At 55.2% G+C, this 20,929-nt stretch overlaps 2 protein-coding genes across 7 annotated transcripts; one reads left to right on the top strand and one right to left on the bottom strand.

Annotated features, from left to right (window-relative positions):
- Positions 1–1,622: 1,622 nt before the first annotated feature.
- HMGA1 (high mobility group AT-hook 1) lies at positions 1,623–10,085 on the top strand. Of its 3 annotated transcripts, none has more exons than XM_059178592.1 (6): positions 1,623–1,775; positions 2,020–2,133; positions 5,406–5,590; positions 7,531–7,614; positions 8,245–8,299; positions 9,676–10,085. In XM_059178592.1, exons 3-6 carry the CDS (start codon positions 5,456–5,458, stop codon positions 9,936–9,938), a joined length of 537 nt encoding a protein of 178 aa, XP_059034575.1. In that variant the 5' UTR covers positions 1,623–1,775; positions 2,020–2,133; positions 5,406–5,455; the 3' UTR covers positions 9,939–10,085. The 3 variants fall into 3 exon arrangements, with proteins under 3 accessions (XP_059034575.1, XP_059034577.1, XP_059034576.1); XM_059178594.1 differs by having other exon boundaries at positions 1,625–1,775; positions 5,406–5,557; positions 8,245–8,295; positions 9,673–9,902; XM_059178593.1 differs by having other exon boundaries at positions 1,626–1,775; positions 8,245–8,295; positions 9,673–9,902.
- Positions 10,086–11,457: 1,372 nt separating this feature from the next.
- SMIM29 (small integral membrane protein 29) lies at positions 11,458–13,790 on the bottom strand. Of its 4 annotated transcripts, none has more exons than XM_059178600.1 (5): positions 13,688–13,790; positions 12,514–12,637; positions 12,245–12,270; positions 11,837–11,942; positions 11,458–11,662 (listed from the first exon to the last, which is right to left on the bottom strand). In XM_059178600.1, exons 2-5 carry the CDS (start codon positions 12,562–12,564, stop codon positions 11,597–11,599), a joined length of 249 nt encoding a protein of 82 aa, XP_059034583.1. In that variant the 5' UTR covers positions 12,565–12,637; positions 13,688–13,790; the 3' UTR covers positions 11,458–11,596. The 4 variants fall into 4 exon arrangements, with proteins under 4 accessions (XP_059034583.1, XP_059034581.1, XP_059034582.1 ...); XM_059178598.1 differs by having other exon boundaries at positions 12,454–12,637; positions 13,688–13,788; XM_059178599.1 differs by lacking the exon at positions 13,688–13,790 and adding an exon at positions 13,408–13,681 and having other exon boundaries at positions 12,454–12,637.
- Positions 13,791–20,929: the final 7,139 nt, after the last annotated feature.

The raw sequence follows: 20,929 nt of genomic DNA, 5'->3' as shown, positions 1-20,929 counted from the left end.
CCCCCAACCTCGCCCTAGCGTTCCCCTCCACCCTCCTCTCCCCTCCAGCCGTCCTTCGGTGACTTCCTTTCCCCTCCAGGGGCTGCCTGGGCACTTCGCAGGAACTGCGTTGCACCTGGGCGCGGGGCGGGAAATCAGCGCGCAGAGGGCGGCCTCCCGGCCCACCCCGAGCTCCGGCCCCCGGAGGCCGGCCCCAGGCCCGCACCCTCCTCTTAGAACCCGCTCCCCAGCGCCTTCCAGCCCAGGCGCCCCCGCCCCCACCCGGCCGAGCACGTGCTGCCCCCGGCCCGGAGCGCCAGCCCGCCGCCCCGGGTGGGGGCTGGGCCCACTCCCGGCTCTGCTCCCCACCCCCACCGGAAACATTCCTGAAACATTCCTGAAAGTAGGAGGCCCGGCCCCTCCGGTTCCCCACCCCGCCTCCACGCCCGGCTCAGGGTTTTCCTGGCGTCCCCCTCCATCGCCGGCTCGCCCCCTGAGGAGGGGGCTGGGCCGGGGCCTCGGCCGACGGGGGAGGAAGAAGGGGAGCAAAGAAAAACATGAGTCACAGCCGTGTGTCACTGGGCCGCATTGCATTTCCCTGCATCACGGGAGGTGTGGAAGGCCGCTTCGGGGACCAGGGGCCGGGAGGTGCGCCCGAGAGGGCCCCGGGCCGGGCCTGCAGGGCGCGCCGCTCTAGACGGCGCCCTTTCTTCTCCCACCGCCCTCCCCGCCATCTTTCCACTTTAGACTTCCTTCTCATGCGTGCAACAAGTCTTTGTTGCGCCAGGCGCCGGGCGGGCCAGGCGTGGCGGGTGCGGCTTGCGTAGACCCAGTCCCTGCCCTCAAAGTGCTTCCAGGCGACCACTAGCTCACGCTTTCGTGTTTTCCTTTAAAAGTCACGGCGGAGAGAGTCAGGGAACAAAGTGGGAAGGCATGATCTCAAACCACCAGCCGGGTGCCCTACAGGAACGCAACCAGCCTCAGGTTTACCTGCAAGCGAGCCAATCGTTTGTTTCGCTTGGAGGCTGCACCTTGACTACGGCTCACTCGCAGCCATTAATAAGCGAAAACTCTGGATTTCACAAGTTTCACGTTTGAATTTCACAAGACTTGTATTTCACCAGGCAGCCACACGCAGGTTGGCACTGAAATGCACATGCTGACACCTGTCCGCCCAGGGGAAATCTACGAGCCGCGTATCTGGGCGCAGGGGGCGGCGGGTAGGCCGCGGAATTCTCCCACAGGCGCGTTTCTCTCCACCCCCTCGCGCCCGCGCGGACCCCGCAGGCACGAACGCCCGCCCACATCCAACGCGCCCGGCGGGCGTCAGGCCCACACGCCCGGAAGGCCCCTAGAGGTGACTCTCCCGGGGACCCCCCTCCGTTCCAGACTGTAAGGACGCCCTCCCCTCCCAGCCCCCGCGAAAAGCTCCGTGGTGATCCCCCTCTGTGCACCTTCCCATGTCTCCCGGTCCCGGACAGCGGGGAGTGGGCCGTCGCCACGGGTTCCCAGCCCAGGCCTCCCGCGGGCCCGCCCCCAGGCACCCGGCACCGCATGCCCCTCCCCGTAGTCAGCACCCACCCGCGCGGCGGCGGCGGCTGGCGGGCGGCCGCCCTTTTAAATCCCCGGGCTCATTTGCATGGCCCCGCCCCCACAGTGACACGGCTGGCGCGGGCGGGCCCGTCCCCCCTGCCCCTGGGTCGCTCTTTTTAAGCTCCCCTGAGCCGGGGCTGCGCTCCTCTAATTGGGACTCCGAGCCCGGGCTATTTCTGGCGCTGGCGCGGCTCCAAGAAGGCGTGAGTTCGCGGCCCCTCCGGTGGCTTTTTTTTTTTTAATATCTATCATTTAATTAAATTATTTATTTATTGAGGCCGCGCACGGGCCGTGCCTAGCTTCCTGCCCCTAGCCATCCTTCGGGGGAGGGCGAATATTTTTGTCCCCCAGCCTGGATGTGACAGATAAATACCCCGCGGGGGCCTGGGCGGCGAGCATGCGGCGGCGGCGGTCTCTGAGCGCCTCTGCTCTCTCTCCCGGTTTCAGATCCGCATTTGCTACCAGCGGCGGCAGCGGCGGAGCCAGGCCGGTCCTCAGCGCCCAGCACCGTCGCTCCCGGCAGCCCGGAGCGCGCACCGCAGGCCGCCGGCCGAGCTCGCGGTGAGTCGTCCCCCGGGCCCGCGGCGGCGGCGGCGGCGGCGGAGTGGGGCGCCCGCGCCCCCGCCTGCACGCCGCCCCTCCTGCAACCCGCCCGGGGCTGCAGCGCGCGCCTCCGGCTTTATTCCCAGGCCGGGGCTGCGCGAGCCGCCGGCGGGGGAGGGCCGCGCGGCGCGGGGGCGGGCGGTTGGGCCCGGCTGCGCGGGGAGGGCGCCCGCACCCCTTCCCCCGCGCCGCGGGCGCCCTGCGGGGGGCGGGGACCCGGGAAAGGCGCGCGGTGGGGGAGGGGGCGCGCGGCTGCGGCGAGCGCGAGTTGTGCACCCGGCATAGCCCGGTGCACCTCGCGCGGCCGCCGCTCCCGCCGGAGCCCGAGCCTGAGCCCGAGCCCGAGCCGGGGCCCGGGCTGTGGGGGGGCGGGGAGAGGAACAGGCAGCGGCGCAGCAGGCGAGTGGGGGACCGGGTGCCCCCCGCAGCCTGGGGAAGTTCTAGAAGTGAGGGGGATGGGCAGGAACCCCACAATTCGGCCCTATTCCCGCTCGGCCTTCCTCCCGGTGCCCCCCTACGCAGATTGAGGCCGAATCGCGGGCCTGGGTTTGGGGCTTCACCCCGACCCCACCTCTGGCCCGGCCCGCGCCTCTCGGGCCCCCAGGGCCGGGCCTGCCGTCCGCCCCCACAAACAGGTTTCTCTGCTTTGCAGGGCTCTGTTGGAACTAGTCCCTTTAACTCCCCGTTTCTTTCTTTTTTTTTCTGGGGCTTTATTTTGCGGGGAGGGCGCGGAGGGTGGTGGCTTTCTTCCTCTACCCCGCGCCCGCGCGCGCCAGGTTTCCTGCCCCAAGGCGGGCTTGGGTGCCCCCTCTGGCAGGAAGTGGGGCCGGGTGCACCCGCGTGGCGGTGCATGCGGTCGGGGTGCACCAGTTTCCCGCGCCTGCGAGAGCTGCGCTTGCCCCTCCCCCCGCGCGCTCTTGCCCCTAGTCCCGCCGACCTGCAGCGGCGCGGCGCGGGCACTTGCAGAGTCACCCTGGGGCCGACTCGAGCAGGGGGCGACACGCCGAGACCAGTCTCTTGGCGGTTAAGGAAAGTGGCGGGCTGGAGAGGTCGCCCGTAATCTACTCTGTCCTGCTCGCCAGCTTGCTGTGTGACCTTGGGCAACTCCTCAGGCCTCTCTGGGCTACTTTTTTCCGGAAAACAAGGGAGCCCATGCTGATTTCCTAGGGTGGTTCGCGTAGACTCCCTAAGCCTTTGTGGAATACACATTGGATGCACGGTGTACGGGGCCGGTGGGGGGCACGCTTGAGGCCCAGAAGGGCTTATTACAAACTGGAGGGTTCGGGTCGGGCCCTATTAAACATGGCTTCCCCTAAACCAGGTCTCTGATCTTCAGAAACAGGTGGAAGAGACAAGCATTTCCCTTGGCCAGAGAGGGCCACAGGCCTTCATTCAGTTCCTGGAGGCCTAGACTTGGGGAAGGTGGGGTGTCGGAGAGTGGATTAGAGGGTTCCTAGTAGTAAGAGGTGGGGGGAAGCTCTAGATGATGCAAAAACTTTCCCGGAGACCCACCAGGATTCCCAGGCATGTTGGGCCCAGGCTTTCTGGGATTAGGGGCTAGCTTGGAGCAACTGGACCCCCCTCTGTGAGGGGGCCTTCACAGACCTCATGTGAGGTCAGCACTCATTTAGGCTGATTAATTTTGATGTTTAGTTTGAAGGGGAACCTGTGGTGTAATATAAGATTCTAATCACTGCCTGTAATTACAGAGCAGGCCAAGCCACTAATGACGGAGCAGGATAAATCACCAACCACCTTGTTTAAAAGGGTCTTCAAGTCTGAAATATTATAAAATAGAATAATTACCAGACAAAGTCTCGCCGTCTGGAGAATCTTGAGGCTTGGGGCCTCAAGCCCTCCAAAAGTCACAAGTTCGCAAAAAAAAAAAAAAAAAAAAAAACCCACAAAAAACTTTTTTTCCTCTCGTTGAGTTAAAATTGGAAATTGTCTGAAAATCTGAAAAGGGGAAAGAAAAGTCATTTTTGAATGTTCTAGTTCTCGTTTTGATTGGAGTGAGGACTTCCTGTTGTAGGCCTATTTTCACTATGATCTGGTTTGATTCTTGGCCTCAGTGTGGAAAGGTAGTTGAGGTAAATGTCTTTGCATTCCCCCCATTTTATAGGTTGAAGGTCAGTTAGAAGCGAAGGCGCTTGGGCCTACCCTTTGCCCAGGGCAACCAGGGGTTGGTTACCAGGGAGGTAGAGAGCCATGGGTCTGCACCTGGGAAGACAGAGGGGGATCGGAATAGATGTGGGGAAGACCCTCACTGTCTTTTTTAAGCTTCTGGAAGAGGCTACCAAATAATGGGGTGCTGGGTGCTCCTTGCAGTGGGAGGTTTTAAGTAAACTCACAATTAGTGGGGCTGATTAAATCCAAATGGGTCTCTAAGAAGAGGGGAAGATGCTAGGGGAAAAAACAAGCTTTGAGGACCAGCCCTGCAAGGTGGGGAAGGGCAGCTAGGATCCGTTCGAAGGAGTTCAGGGGAGACCCAGGACCGAAGGGGAAGATCTCATTTGACTCCAGGTGTTGTGTGGGGTGGGGGGAAAGGAGAGAGCCACCTTTCTTTCACCTTTGGCTTTCTTTTTCTCCCTCCACTACAGTTTCAACCATCTTCCCCAAATTATTCCCAGCCTTGATTCCCCAAGGCTCTACCCTGGGGAGAGAGCAGGGAGGAGAGCTAAGTGGTGGGGTAGGCACAACCCTAGCCCGGTGATTGGTGTGGAGCATCGAGGATGGGCCTGAGGCTTGGGCCTTTGTGGGTAGGCCATGCTGCTGGCCCAGTGGCCTGGGGCTTAACTCCCTCTGCCAACCTTCCCACCCTTGTAGCCTTTGAGTCACTCAGGCTGGGTTTTCTCTTAGGGGAAAGGGGAGCTGGCTAGAGAGAGGGACCCCCTGGGGAGCATGAGGACTCCCCCATCTACACCTTTGTTCAGGTGGCCTCACCCACAGAACCCCATCTGAGCTGGCTGTGCCTCTTGGGCCTGGGCCCTGTGTGGGTGGCAGGACAAAGCATGCTTCTGCTCGAGATAAGGAGCTGATTAGGGCCAAAGGCCCAAGCCCCACCCTGTAGCCCATGCTGGGGCTGGGCAGACCCCGATTCTCAGCAAGCAAGGATATCCCTTGGGAGCAGGCAGGGTCCCCCACTGCCCTTTGAGGGCACTGGTGGTGGAGGGGTTGGGAGGGGACCAAAGCAAGGGGTTGTGTTTTAAACAACTTTGCCTGCTTCACAGCATCCTAGCCATTGCTCCTCCACCTGCTCCAGAGAGAAGGGAGTGAGAAGATGAGCGAGTCGAGCTCGAAGTCCAGCCAGCCCTTGGCCTCCAAGCAGGAAAAGGACGGCACTGAGAAGCGGGGGCGGGGCAGGCCGCGCAAGCAGCCTCCGGTGAGTCCCGGGACAGCGCTGGTAGGGAGTCAGGTGGGTGTCCAAACCTTTCCCTCGGTTTACCTCTCTGGGTTAGGGAGGTGCCAGGTGTTTCTGCAAGTGAAAACTGGAACAGAGGGCTGCAGAATCATTGCTCTGTGTGTGTGTGTCCTCCAAAAACGCACCTGGCACACACTGACCCTGGTCAGATCCTGAGACCCACGGAGGGGAGTGGGGGCTGAGAAACCTTGAGCCGTGAGCCTGTGCCAGATCATCCAAGCCGGAAGTGACCCCGTGGTCGCCTGGGCCAATGCCCCCACCCTGCTAAACTACCCACACTTTACTCCCAGGGTGTTGGGGACCAGGGCCTTTATAAAAACATAGTTAAGATGAGTCGCATATACGTACAAGTTCCGGGTTTCTAATCCTGAGAGTCATTCCACATACTGCTCTGTCCAGTCACCATAAACATTTCTAAAAACTTAACTGTCGGTTTCTGGACTTCCTCCTCCCAGGCCCTAACAGAAAGGTCCTGGGCCAGCACCTGTTGGGGGCCTCTCCTCGTGTGGCCCTGGGCCAGGCTCTGCTCCGGCCCTGTAAAAAACAAAACGAAACAAAATGGAAGCCTAAAGACTTAAAAATGTGGGGAAGTTGGCGAGAGAGTGACCCTGGGAACCGTGGTGCTGTCCCGCACTGAGGTCCCATGGGGTTAGAAGGCCAGCCCAGGGGGTGCATGGGTGGCTCAGTGGGTTAAATTCTGCCTTCAGCTCAGGTCATGATCCTAGGGTCCTGGGATCAAGCCCCACATTGGGCTCTCTGCTCAGCAGGGGGCCTGCTTCCTCCTCTCTCTCTGCCTACCCGTGATCTCTGTCAAATAAATAAAATCTTAAAAAAAAAAAAAAGACCAACCTGGCACTTTGGGACACGCTGGGGAGCCTGGCCTCTGGCCTGTCAGGCTTTGGGGGGCCACCTGGCATGCAGTGGGGATCTTGGATTCTCTTGGGCCCCTTTCCCAGGGAAGAGGACAGGAGTCGAGGTCGGCCCTTGCTTTCTCAGCGTGGTGGACCTTGGGCTTCTGCATCTGTAGGATGGACAGTGTGGTCTGTACGGGCTTTGGGGGGACCTAGGCCATGAGGAGGCCGAGAGGTGGGCTTCCAGAGCCCCTCAGTGTGGGGAGGGAAGTCATTCTCTGTCTGGTTCCCATAGCCTCCACCCTGTGCCTGTTAGCTGGGGCCCGTGGAGGGGTGCCTGAGCGGGGGTGCCGGGTTACAGGACCGTGGAGGCACTAAACAGCCTGTGGACACCTGCCCTGAAACCGTAGCTGATGTGCCTTCACTGCCTGACTTCTATGCCTCATGCAGCAGCTTCTTATTCTGTTGGGCTTATTAAAATTTCAGCGGCAACCACGGTAGGGAGCTCTGGGTTTCTGACATGTGGGCATACTTCCTTCTCCGAGAGGTGGCCTGGAGGGAGTCCGTTTGCAGGGAGAGGCTGGAGGCCCTCTTTAGCGGGGCGAAGGGGGCATCCTTTACCCTCTTCGGCATCCCTCACAGTGGGGAGGCAACTGTCTTGGCCCAGTGCTGGCCACTTCCACACTCTTCATTTAGTCCCTGGATACCCTGCGAGGTGTCTCATCATCATTTACGGTTGAGGAAACTGAGGCCCGGGCATCCCGCTTCTTGCCCAAGAGCTTCGAGCCCCGTGGTGGCAGAGCTGCCTGATGGTGTCTTTGTGCCCCTGTGCCGCCTTTCCCTCTTCTGCATTCTTGCCCTCCTGTTGGTGCAGGGAGGCTTGGGAGGGGCTTTGCAGAAGAAGATGGTCAGTGTGAGAACTTGAATCACAAGGGCTTGTCTGCTCTGGTGCCTGTGGATTTCTGGGTCGGGGCACTGTCTTGCTGACTCAGTCTTGCTGGGGTCAGGGGAGACCGTCATGTGTTTTGAAAGGGGGAAGACAGGTGACTTTTGTGTTCCTGATGACCCCATCTGTCTTTGCAGAAGGAGCCCAGCGAAGTGCCGACACCTAAGAGACCTCGGGGCCGACCAAAGGGGAGCAAAAACAAGGGTGCCGCCAAGACCCGGGTAAGGATGGAGGAGGGTGGCCCCCTCTGCCCATGGCCACAGCTGGGGGAGGTCTCAGAAGGCACTGGCTTGTCCTTATTCTGTCCCCTGCCCGCTCTTTCCTGGCATGGGTGGCAGGGGGTCTTGGCTAATTGGGGAAGGCAGGATGATGACCGAAGCCTCACTTCGGGGGAAATCAATCAAGTCAGAAGTCCCATAGCTTTCGTCGTCTGGAAACAGGCGAATCGGGAAGAGGGAAGGGGTGGCTCCACCAGTCCCTGTGTGGAGAATGTTCTATTCGGGGGTCCCCATGGATCCCAAGGGAGTGGGGATAAGCAGGGAAGGGCAGATTCACAGTGGCAGCAGTCTCTCAGAGAAGTTGTTTTGTTTTTTATTTTTTTTCTGAGACACGACTCATATCCTCTGAGTCATGGGTGAAGGAGGGAGTGGGGGGCGTGTGTGTATGTTGGGGGGGGTGCAGTGTGGCTGGCCAGTCATCACCAGCTGGACTCGGGTGGGCCTGCTGGGGTGAGAGTCCCAGGCTGCCCTAAGCAGAGGTGGAGAGTTCTGCCCCTCCCCACCAGGGCACTGGTGGTTGCATGAAGACTGAGGGATGTTTTTGACTTAGTGGTCTTTTCTCTGACCATCTAGAAAACTACCACAACCCCAGGGAGGAAACCAAGGGGCAGACCCAAAAAACTGGTAGGTGAAGGGATGGCGGGGGTGTGGTTTGCTGGGGAGGATGTTTAAGGATGGGGGATACTGAGTCCTGTGTGCTCCGCGTGGAAGGACGGCTCTGCCTGTCCTGAGCTGGGAGTAGTGGGACATTGTCCCCTTCCCCAGGCCTAGAGGGAAAGGGATTTGCGTGTGGCCCAGGGTCCTGGTACCCAGCCCAGGGCTTTTAAAGGGCTGTATCCTTGAGAAGCAAGGGGTCCCAGGTACGAACCTCCCCTAGCCAGGGGTGGGCTCCTTCTTTTTCCTCTGCTCCTAGAACAGACTCAACTTCTAGGGGGAACTTGGAGGCCATCTAGTTCCCTTCTCCCACCCCAGCCCCATAATAGAAGTGAGAAAAGAAGGCCACGGGAGCAGAGTGCGGGGTCTGTCCTCACCACTGTCTTAGGCGGTCTTGGGTAGGGAGGAGGAGGCAGCCAAGGAGCTCAGCCCTAAGCCGCGCTGGCGGTGCTGTGTGTGAGCTGAGGGGTGATCCCACATGGAGGCACCTCCTCACTGGGACCCACCATCCATTTCTGAGCCCCCAAATAGCTGCTAACGCAAGAAGGTAGGTTGAGTCAGGAGGCTGCCTTTGGGACCTCCACTGAAGTCAATGACCACCCCAGCCTTGTTCTTCCTGGACCTTTTCTGTCCCCCCCAACCTGTTCCCTGAACTCCCTGAGGCCTTCATTCCTAGAGCTGAGCCACCACCAGGGTGAGGAGGGGGGTCGGGGGGTGCTGGCTGGGCCCCAGGAGTGAGTAACAGGAAACAAGTTGTTTGGGAGTTTGTGCCTGGCACGGGGGGCCGCAGGCCCGTGTGGTGTCCCAACATTCCCGCCCAGTGAGTGAGCCCCGGCGGCACACATACTTCCCCTTCCTCCCCGCCCTGGCCTGGGGTCAGTCCTCAGCCTGGCTCCATAGCCCCTCAGTTGCCCCTATAGCCCAAGGACACCTGGTTCACCGGGGAGGCACCCAGCAGCCACCCCTTCCCGTTTCCTCTTCCTGGCCACCTCTCCCTTTTCCTCCTACAGAAAGCCAGTTACCTCCTCACTTCCCTGAGCTGGGCGTTGAGGAGGGGGGACAGGCCCTGGGGCCAAGGGGGCCTGGCTCCTTGCTGGAGCAGCCTGTGTGTGGGGTTTTTTCCCTCCCTTTAAATTCTTCCCTTTTTATGAATGAAACTGGGCTGTGGAGGTTGCTGAGTCACTCACACACTCAGCCCTGACTCATCCCCCTTCTGGAGAGCCAGGGAACCCAGGGAGGGGTGGGGGCCCTCCTGGCCTGTGCCCCCACCCCCCAGCACCACCAGTGGGGGGCGGGGGGCAGGCCTGGCACTCCTGCTGACCGCCCTGCCTGCCTCCTGCCTTGCAGGAGAAGGAGGAAGAAGAGGGCATCTCGCAGGAGTCCTCCGAGGAGGAGCAGTGACCGCGACGTGCCGCCTGCTCCTTGGCCAAGGAGCGATTTTCCTTCTGGGACTGGACAGCTCCGCTCCGCTCCCACCGCCCCCGCCCCCTCCCCCAGACCCCCCCTACCCTGCACCACCACCACCCACCTGCGCCCTCGCTGCCACACTACACAGCACACCAGCCGCTGCGGGGCCCCAAGGCCCGCGTGGGGAGCAGTTCCCTTTGGTCTAGGTTTCCAGCGACCCCTCACCCACACGCACACACAGCTCCAGACAAAGCCAACCCCCAACCTTGCCGCACCCTGCCCCCTGCTGTGTCCCCACACCCTGTGGTGGGGACGTTGCTGACTGGGCTCTGGGTTTGGGGGGGGTGGTCCCTTCCCCATTCTTCCCTCTGACTTCCCACTGAGGGGCCTGGGAGGGCTTCCCTGGCCTTAAAAGGGGCCCCAAGCCTCATCTCCTGATCTGCCCCCCTCCACAGCACAAGCAGTGGCAGGTATGGCCAGTGGGGAGGGGCGCTGGGCCCTGAGATGCCCCCCACCCCACCCAGCCTGTGTCTCACTAGGTGTGGCTCACACCCACTTTTCTTTCTTCTTCCCTTGCCTGGTCCTTGCTCTAGGTCAGACAGCCCCCTTTGGGCAGAGGAAGGAAGGCAGGAGGGGTCTGAGCCTCCTACCCTTTCTAAATGGGCTCCAGCCCACCCCACCCCCTCACCCTGGAATCTATTGCAGTGAGGGAAATGCAGTCCCCCCTTTTTCCAGGTGAGGGCCCCAAGGCCTAGGCTCCCTGCCACAGCCTCCCCAGGTGGGCTGGAGCCGCTGCCCAATCCCCTCTGCTTCCACCCTAGGCCTCAATTTCCCCCTTCCTCACACGGGGCACTAATAACAAGGAGCTAGCCTTGCCCACTCCCACCCTTCTGCTCCTCCCCACCCCCCAAGGTTCTGGTTCCATCTTTTCCTCTGTTCACAAACTACCTCTGGACAGTTGTGTTGTTTTCGTTCAATGTTTCCATTCTTAGACATCCGTCATTGCTGCTGCAACCAGCGCCAAATGTTCATCCTCATTGCCTCCTGTCCTGCCCACGGTCCCCTCCTCCGAGGCACTCTTAGGGGCAGGGGCCAGGGGCAGCACAGGCTGGGTTACCGACCACCCCAGTCCCAGGGAAGGTGGGGCCCTGCCCCTAGGATGCTGCAGCAGAGTTGGGGGGGGCTGTATTGACTGTCGGGTGTAGAGGCTACCTTCTGTCCCCTGTTCTGCCGGGGAGGAGGTGGCCATTATTTGTCCCAGCCTGGGGCCCCCCCATCTTGGTTTCCTATTTGCAGTTACTTGAATAAAAAAATATCCTTTTCTGGACCGGAATCCTTCTGTGGTGGGCACCTGGGGTAGGTAAGAGTGGAAGCCAAGGACAGAGTTGGTGGGGGTGGATCTCCAGGGAGGGGGCAGGGAAAGCCTTAGTTCCAGGGAAGGTAACAAGCCTCTCTTTAAAAAAAAAAAAAAAAGGCACCACACCCCTAGCCACAAAACAGTTTATTTACAAAATATATATACTGAATACTATATATTAGGCCCTGTCACCATGGAAACCAATCCAAAGCCAGGTTGGGGAGGGCTCAAGAGAAAGGTGGGGCCTAGGAAAAAAGTCTCCCGACCACCCTTCCAACCAGGCAGGAAAAACTTGGATTAGCCTGGGGCGGGGGGAGTGGGTGGAAAGCTCAGCCCACCAAGGATTGAAGGCCTGGGTCAGGGGGGTGGAGGTGCAGCCTGGATGAGGAGAGGAGACCCAGTTCCCAGCAGGGGGAACTGGGTGAGTGCAAGTGGGGAAGGACACCGCAGGCCCCCCAGCACTCCCAAGTGCCATGGTTCTGGAGAGCGGTGGGGGTGGGGGTGAGGTCAGGTCTTGACGTCCAGCAGGGGCATCCGCTTGTGCTGGTAGCCACTCTGCCAGCCGTGTACCACCTGTGGGGGCAGAGACCGGGCCACAGGGCTGGGGTCCAGGGCAGAAGCTGTGGCACCCCTGGCAGGAGGGCAGCCCACTAGCCCAGGCCCACATAGGGAGGTCTGAGGACAGAACCTGGCTCTGGGGAAGACAACCGCCAACTGTTCTGCACCCACCCACCCCCCAGCACTTACCTTGGGGTCCCCCACATCCGAGAGCAGCTCCTGCTCAGCCTCATGCAGCTCCTCTGCGGGGTCGTAGCTGTACATGGGGAGCAGGTGATGGCGAAGCCGGTCCACTCTAGGGAGCAGGGGAGGGCACTCAGCCCAGGGGAATCCCACTCCCAACACCTAAGGCCCTGGGGGCCTCTGGGGGCACACTACGGTTCTGAGAATACATGCCCAGTTCTAGAAGGGGCCCCTCTTCAGTGGGTTCCAAGCCCAGTTTGGGCAGGAAACCCTCACAGCGGGGTGTAGGGAATTTTGGGCTGGTATAAGGAAAGCCCAAGGGCATCTTAACCTCGGCTGTAGAGAACCAAGCCTATGAGAAGAAACTTGTGAGCCAAATGCAGGGGAAGTAACACTGGGGACAGGGACACTCACCGCTTTTTCTTCTGGACATACATTACCTGTAACAGAGACACAGCGCTGTGCAGGCTGCTGAGCCCAGGACGGCCCGTGAGAGACCCACCTCTACCCCTTCACCCATCACAGCAGGACAGCGGAGATGAGCGGTGCAGGTTCACCAGCCCCACCACCCCCACTCCCAGCCAAAGTGTGGGTGTGTATGTGTGTCCGTGGGGGCTCCTTACCACAACCACCACCACCCCGACTAGGGTGATGAGGAAGAAAGGCCCCAACACGTAGCCCACCATGGAGTCGCTGTTGGCCTGGGGGGCATTGGGCACTGTAGTGTTACTCATGACATCTGCAGCTGAAGGGCTGGGTCGTCAGCATGGGCAGTAGGGCCTCGGGAGGGCGCCTCCACAGGGCTCCCTGCGGAGGAGAAAGGGAGGTGATTCGTTTGACCCAGGGTGCCACCCAAGCTCTGGATCCCTTTCCCAAAGCTGGTAATGTATCAAAACTTGGGACGAGGGATCCTCCAGGTCAGTGTGCTGGGCTTAACCCTCCAGTGACTCCAGGGAAATCCTGGGTGTGGAGGGCACCAAGGGGAGGCCGAGTGCTGCCCGGTTCCTGTCCCCAAGCCAGGGTGGGGCCCAGCTCAGGTGCTGGCCAAACACTGGCACCATCTCCTGGGAAAAGCTTAGATCTACGTTTGGAGCTTCTATTCTGACCTCTGGGGACACTGGGCAGCCAGCACCTGTCCAGTGGGGCAAAAGGGGAAGATTTGACAGATATATGAGGGTCCTGCGCTGTAGGGCCTCCGTGTGAGGCAGGAGCATCAGAAGGAGCCTGCCCCAATCCTGGTCCAATACCCCCACTTAGGCTACAGGCCTTCTCTGTGCCCTCCTTGTCCCTGGTGTGAGTGCGGACATACAGCCAGGACAGCCTCTCCTCCACTGTGATCGTGCCAGGGCGGACACGAGTGGGCAGGTATCTGCGAGGTGATGTCACCTCCCTCTGGTCCCCAGCCGGGGCTCCGCCCAGGTCCCTCCCCTCTTTAGCGTGGGCTGACAGGCGGAGGTGAGAGGGTCAGCTCCCATCGACAGATGCAAGGAGACTGCCGAGGGGCTCCTGTACGCAGACCCCAAGGTCCCCGACCCTGCTTCGCTTGGGTCTCCACTGGGGGAAAAGGTAAGAACTACCTGTCCCGGTGTCCGTGGGGGCACCGAGCTTGCACGGTCGCATGCACGCCGTCCCACGGTCGAAGGGACCTGCCGAAGTGGGGCGGATGTCGGGCCGCTCCCAGGATGCGGACCAGCATCGGCGAGTGGGAGGTATAGTTCCCACGACGCTGGGCGCCTCAGGCCGGGGAAGGGAGTTTGGGGGGCTGCAGGTAGAGCCCGGACATCCCGGAATCGCGGCACCCCGAGACGTGGACCCGCGCCGGCGCTCTGCAGCCCATCCAACCCGAGCATGCCTTACCTCCCGCCGCTGCAGCCCGGACAGGAACGCCCTCGGTTGGCTCCCAGGCCCCGGAAGAGCCGGCAGGCGCGTGATCAAAGGACCCGGGGAAATGGGCGGGGCCTCAGCCCCGGGGTGCAGCCAATCCAGTGGCGGAAGGCTACTGGCCCGGAGACTTCTGGAGCGGCCAATCCGGAGCTGGGGGGTGCGCGGGGCGAAGGCGGGGAGGGCCGGGGTTGCAGGGCCCACCCCGCGGCAGTAGGGGGCAGGCGAGCGCCGCGCAGCGGGGGGAGAAGAGCGCGGGGAGGGGCGGGGCAGCTTCCCGGCGTTCCCCGGGGCGGACACCGGCCGGGCGCCCGCGCAGGGGAGCTCTGGTTGCAGACTGCGGCCCGGCGTTGCTTCCTCGTCCTCCCGGGTGGAACCAGGTGTAGGGCCAGGCCACACCCTGAAGCTTAGTCCCGGCGTGCGGCGACTAGCCGCTCCCTCCGCCGCTGGGACCCTGCTCGGGGCCTCCACGGACTCCATTAGTGTTTGCGGAGCCTTCCAAGCCTCCTAGTGCCCCCAGGGGCCCACGGGGCTTTGCTCAGAGGGTAGATAGAGTAGGCAAGCCTGAGTTAGCTCCTACCAGACCCACTCACCCTCCACCCTTCTCCGCACCTCAGTCTTAACGTCTATGAAACAGGCTCTGGTGAGGATTAAGCGATCACGTGGATGAGGAGTCCAGAACATACTAGGCCCTGTTAAAATCCCTCGCTAACCTCTGTCCTGTTTGCAGGGGCACTGATGGAGTAGTGGGGTGCAGTACCCCCGGGCCACAAGCAACTTAAGTAGGTAAATTTGGAACCTTTAGTGGTCTAGCATTACAGTGGCACACACCATAGATGGACTGATGGATTGTACCAATGTTCGCATCCTGGTTGATACCCTGCTATGTCAGCATTGGGGGAAGCTAGGCAAAGCGCAAAGGGGGTGTCTTATTTCTTACAACTGCATGTGAATCTACAATTACTTCAAGTACGTGTGTGTAGCTTTGTACCCAGACCTTCCCACCTTTCCCCGCAAATCACACACCGTTATCAAAGCTCCAGACTGGCAGGTGATGGAAGCCACCCAGAAACATAAAAGATGTGGGACCTGAACTAGGCTGAGGCGTTCCAGGGTCCTTGGGTGCTACTGGAGATAGAGGGATAACCTAGATCACCTCATTCTTGCCAGAAATAACCAATGGCTTGGACATGGTTGAGCCACTTGATCTGGTCTGGTCTGTTTCCTTGGGCCCTTCCAAAAGGAGGTTGGATGCAGAGATGACCCAGCCTAGAACCAGAGGGCTGTTGGGAACTCTGGCCTCTTGCCTTCAGACACCATCATCTGACAGGTAGGAAATCAGAGATAAGGGGAAAGGAATGACAGAAATGCCAGGATCTGGAGGCTACGGGTGGATTCCCTGCTGTTCTCAGACTTTTGAGCCTGAAGATTAAGGAGACCACTCATCCCAGGCTTCCATCAGAACTGAGGCAGAGGGAAGGGGCCACCTTCCCTGGTGGAGCCTACTCTGCAAGGACGTTAGAATCAAATGATAGGTCCTCTGTCCTCTTCTTTACAATCTCTGACCACATAACTTGAGGGCCTTCTAGGAGGGGTCTTAGCAGTCAGTTGGCTAAGGCAGTGTGTAGAAAGGACTGGGGTGTCAGTTTCAGAAACTCAGCACGTTTTTACTTCTCTGACTCCTAGGACAATTTCAGTATATGTGCTGCAGAAATAAGCACACCTTACTCCCCGGACAGAACACCCTTCTGAGCTAGGCAGAGCAGGTGGGGTCACCCTGATTTACAAATGAGTAAGCTGAGTTCCTGAGCAGTGTGATGACATCCCAAGGCCCTTGATGTGATTGGCAAGGGTGAAGCAGAGTGGAATGATGGGTGGGACCCTCTTCCTGGACAGCTCTGTGCCAGCAGCTGCTCCGTGTCTATATTTGAAGCCTAGTTTGTTCCTGTGATAAGGTTTCAGATCCCATGAAGGTACCCCCAAGCCTACCCAGGGAATACTCCAGTCCTCCCTGCTCTCTTCATGCTGCTGCTACTACCTCAGGAAGGGGAGATAGAGGGCAGAGGCGAGGCTGCACTCCGCCACCCTGATCGAGTTTTAACTGTCCCCTTAGCCGTGTTGCTATGGTTTAGTACCTGGGCTTATGTATCCACTTTCACTAATGCCTTGCTTGTCTTTATGTCCTCCTGCTCTGACTTAGCTAACAAATCATAAAAGCAACACTTAGGAAGATCAAGTTGTTGACTGAGTAATGTATGAGTAATGAGTAATGTAAACTCATTACACAACAGAGCTCAAGATTTATAGGAATGCAGCTGTCTAGCCCTCAGTAAGATCACATTCATAATGTATGGCACCCATTAAAAAAATGGATCCATAAATACTTAGACATGTAAAGAGGCAGGAAAACAGTCTATAATCAAATGAAACTGACCTAGAACTGAAAGAAGTTGGGCCTAAGGAGGACATTAAAACAGTTATAACTATATTTCTTATGTTCAAAAAGTTGAGAGAAGGAAGATATAAAAAAAAGCCTCAAATTGGGATACCTGGGTAGCTCAGTCGGTTATGTGGCTGCCTTCTACTCAGGTCATGATCTTTGAGTCCTGGGATCAAGTCCTGTGTTGGGCTGCTTGCTAAACAGGGGAGCCTGCTTCTCAGTCTGTCTGCCACCCCATTTGTGTTCTCTCTCTAACAAACAGACGGATAAAATCTTAAAAAAAAAAAAAAAGTAGCCTCAAATTGAAATTTCTGATGTGAAATCTGCAATGTCCAAGGATGAAAAATACATGGGATGAGATTTATGGCAGATTAGATATTGCAGAAGAAAAGATATGTGAACATAAAGGCATTAGAATAGAAATTATCCAAAATGAAAGAGACAAAAAAGAATCTAAAACAATTACAAGAACATCAGTCAATTATGGGACAATTTCAAATGGTCTAATATATGAGTAATTAGAGACCCAGAAGAAGAGAAAAAAAGGGGACAAAAATGTTTGAAGAAATAATTACTGAAAGGTTTCCAAATTTAATGAAGACCATACACCCACCGATCCAGGAAACATAATAAACCCCAAGCACAAGAAACATGAAAAAAAGTTATATGAAGTCACATTATAATCAAATTGCTTAAAATGAGTAAAAAGAGAAAATCTTAAGAGATGGAATGTACAGAGAAACAAAGTTAAGAGTGACATCAGATTTTCACCCAAAACAATCTGTGTAAGAAGATAGTGAAACAATATCTTTAAAGTATTGAAAGAAAACCTCCCAATGCAGAACATTAGGCAAAAATATCTTTCAAAAACATACAATAGCCAAATTATAGAAGCAGCCAAGGGCCCACTGATAGATGAATGGATAAAGATGTGGTATAGGGGCACCTGGGTGGCTCAGTGGGTTAAGACCTCTGCCATCGGCTTGGGTCATGATCCCGGGGTCCTGGGATAGAGCCCCGAGTCAGGCCCTCTGCTCATCAGGGAGCCTGCTTCCCTTTCTCTCTCTCTCTGCCTGCCTCTCTACCTACTTGTGATCTCTATCAAATAAATAAATAAAATCTTTAAAAAAAAAAAAAAAGAAGATGTGGTATAACATATGATGGAATATTTTTCAGCTATAAAAAAAAGATGAAATCTTGCCATTTGCAACAACATGGTTGGAGCTAGAGAGTGTAATTCTAAGCAAAGTAACAAAGAGAAAGACAAATATTTCACTCATGTGGAATTTGAGAAACAATTTGAGAAACAAACAAAAAGGGGGCAAAGGAAAAGAGAAAGGCACACACAAACCAAGAAACAGAATCTTAATGACAGGGGCTGCCTGGATGGCTCAGTTGCTTAAGCAACTGCCTTTGGCTCAGATTATGATCCTGGAAGCTGGGGCTCCCAGCTCCATGGGGAGTCTGCTTCCCCCTCTGACCTTCTCGTCTTTCATACTCTCTCTCTCTCAAATAAATAAATAAAATCTTAAAAAACAAAACAAAAAAAAAGAATCTTAATGACAGAGAACAAACTGATGGTGACCAGAGGGGAGGTGGGTGTAGGGTGGGCGGGGATGGATAAAACAGGTGATAGGGATTAAGGAGAGCACATGTTGTGATGAGCACAGGGTGGTGTATGAAGTGTTGAATCACTATATTGCACACCTGAAACTAACGTAACACTGTGTGTTAGCTGTACTGAAATTCAAATTAAAACTTCATAAAAAATATCTTCCAGAAACAAAGACATCTTTTTTTTTTTTTTTAAGATTGTATTTATTTATGTGTGAGAGAGAGAATGAGAGACAGAGAGAGAGCATGAGATGGGAGAAGGCCAGAGGGAGAAGCAGAGTTCCTGCTGAGCAGGGAGTCTGATGTGGGACTCGATCTGGGGACTCCAGGATCAAGACCTGACCCGAAGGGAGTTGCTTAACCAACTGAGCCACCCAGGTGCCCCCAAAGACATCTTCAGATACATATAAATTGAAAGAATTCATCACTAACAGACCTGCACTACAAAAAATGTTAAAGGAAGGTCTTTAGGCAAAAAGAAAATTGTACCAAGTAAAAATAGGGGTCTATCCAAAGGAATGAAGAACTCTGGCCATGGTAACTACCTCAGTAAGTATATGTTGCTTGTTTTCTTATTACATCTTTTAAAAAATAATTGTGTTTAAAAAATAATCATGTAGGGGTGCCTGGGTGGCTCAGTAGGTTAAAGCCTCTGCCTTCAGCTCAGGTCATGATCCGGGGGTCCTGGGATGGAGCTCTGCATGGGGCTCTCTGTTCAGCAGGGAGCCTGCCCCCCCCACCCCTTGTGATCTCTGCCTGCTTGTGATCTCTGCCTGTCAAATAAATAAATAAAAGCTTCAAAAAATAATAATAATGTATGGTGGGGTTTGTGCACTGAGAACATTTACCAAAATAGACTATATTCTGGGCCATAAAACAAGTCTCAAACTTAAAAGGATTCAAGTTAACATATGTAAAAGTAAAATGTTTTATGCGCCTGCGTGGCTCAATTGGTTAATGTCTGAATCTTTTTTTTCTTTTTAAGACTTTATTTATTTATTTGACACACAGAGATCACAAGTAGGCAGAGAGGCAGGCAGAGGGGAGGGGAAAGCAGGCTTCCTGCTGAGCAGAGAGCCCAATGTGGGGCTTGATCCCAACACTCTGGGGCTCCATCCCAAGACCCTGGGATCATGACCTGAGCTGAAGGCAGAGACTTTAACCCACTGAGCCACCCAGGTGCCCCAAGCATCTGACTCTTGATTTTGGCTCAGGTTGTGATCTCAGGGTTATGAGATTGAACCCTGTATTGGGCTTGCATGAGTGTAGAACCTGCTTAAGATTCTCTCGCTCCCCCTCAGTCAGTCTCACTCTCAAACTCTCTCTAAAGAAGGAAAGAAAAAATAAACAAATAACAGAAAGATCCTTGGACCATCCCCAAATGTTTGGAAAATGAGTAACACACCTTTAGATAAAAAAAAATAACTAGGGAGATGCGAGACTGGTTCAGTAGGGAGAGCATGTGACTCTTGATCACAGGGTTGTAAGGTCAAGCCCCATGTTGAGTATAGAGATTACTTAAAATAAATTTTTAAAAATAATAATTAGGACATATTTTGAACTGGATGAAAATGAAAACACAACATAGCATTTGTGGGGCACCTCTATTAGGGAAATTTATTGCACTAAATGCTTTTTTTGTTTGTTTGTTTTGTTTTGTTTTTAAAAAGATCTCATGTAGGGACGCCTGGGTGGCTCAGTTGGTTAAGCAGCTGCCTTCAGCTCAGGTCATGATCCCAGCGTCCTGGGATCGAGTCCCACATCGGGCTCCTTGCTCAGCGGGGAGCCTGCTTCTCCCTCTGCCTCTGCCTGCCATTCTGTCTGCCTGTGCTCGCTCTCTCCCCCCCCCCTCTCTGATAAATAAATTTAAAAAAAAAAAAAAAAAAAAGATCTCATGTAGGGGTGCCTGGGTGGCTCAGTTGTTAAGTGTCTGTCTTTGGCTCAGGTCATGGTCCCTGGGTCCTGGGATAGAACCCCACATTGGGCTTCCTGCTGAGCAGGAAGCCTGCTTCTCCATCTCCCATTCCCCTTGCTTGTTCTCCCTCTCTCACTGGGTCTTTCTCTGTCAAATAAATAAATAAAATCTTTTAAACAAAAAGAAGAAGAAAAAGAGAAGAAGAAAGATTTCATGTCAATGACCTCAGCTTTCACCTGAAACTGAAGTATGCAGAAGAAAATAACAAAGACCAATGCAAAGATCTTTGAAACAGAAAACAGAAAAATAAAGAAAAATCAATGAAGCCAAAAGCTGCTTAAAATCAACAGAATAGATAAACCTCTAGCCACAATGATCAGGGAAAAAAATACAAATCACCAATTATCAGGAATGAGAGAGGTGACATCACAATAATTTTTACAGATAATAAAAGAATAATAAGGGAATATTAGGAACAAATTTATGCCAATAAATTCAACAACTTAGTTGAAATGGAAAACACATAGAAAGACACAAATTACCTAAGTTCACTTAAGAAGAAATAGATAAATTTATAACAATCTAGGTTGAATTGATACCATCTTGGTTTTAATAGCATACATTAATGCCTTCTGTCCAATTCCATACCCCCTTCATCTTTATACAGTGTGTACATGTGAACATAGATTTATGATTATTGTTTTATGCATATTTTATATCATATAAGAAATGGCAAAAATATGGCAAAAATAAAATAATACTTGTTTTTAAAATATTTACCATGTGTTACCTTTACCAGTGGTCTTTATTTCTTTATGTGGCTTTGAATTATCATCTAGTGCCTTTTTGTTTCACTCTGATGGACTCCCTCTAACATATTTTTTAAAAAGACTTTATTTATTTGACAGGCATAGATCACAAGTAGAGGCAGGTGGAGAGAGAGGAAGGGAAGCAGGCTCCCCGCTGAGCAGAGAGCCTGATGTGGGGCTCAATCCCAGGACCCCGGGATCATGACATAAGCCAAAGGCAGAGGCTTTAACCCACTGAACCACTCAGGCACCCTTCCCTCTAACATTTCTTGTAGGGTAGGTCTACTAGCAACAAATCCCATGAGTTTTTGTTTATCCAGGAATGCCTTAACATCTTCGTTTTTGAAGGACAGTTTTTCTAGATATAGAACTCTTGGTTGACAGTTCTCCCCCTTTTCCTGTTAGTACTTTATTTTAATTTTTTTGGTAAACATAACTTT

This window comes from Mustela lutreola, chromosome 6, assembly GCF_030435805.1.
Source record: "Mustela lutreola isolate mMusLut2 chromosome 6, mMusLut2.pri, whole genome shotgun sequence".
Classification (NCBI taxonomy): domain Eukaryota; kingdom Metazoa; phylum Chordata; class Mammalia; order Carnivora; family Mustelidae; genus Mustela; species Mustela lutreola.
Note: the sequence above shows the minus strand (reverse complement) of the source record. Positions and strands in the feature narration are given on the sequence as shown.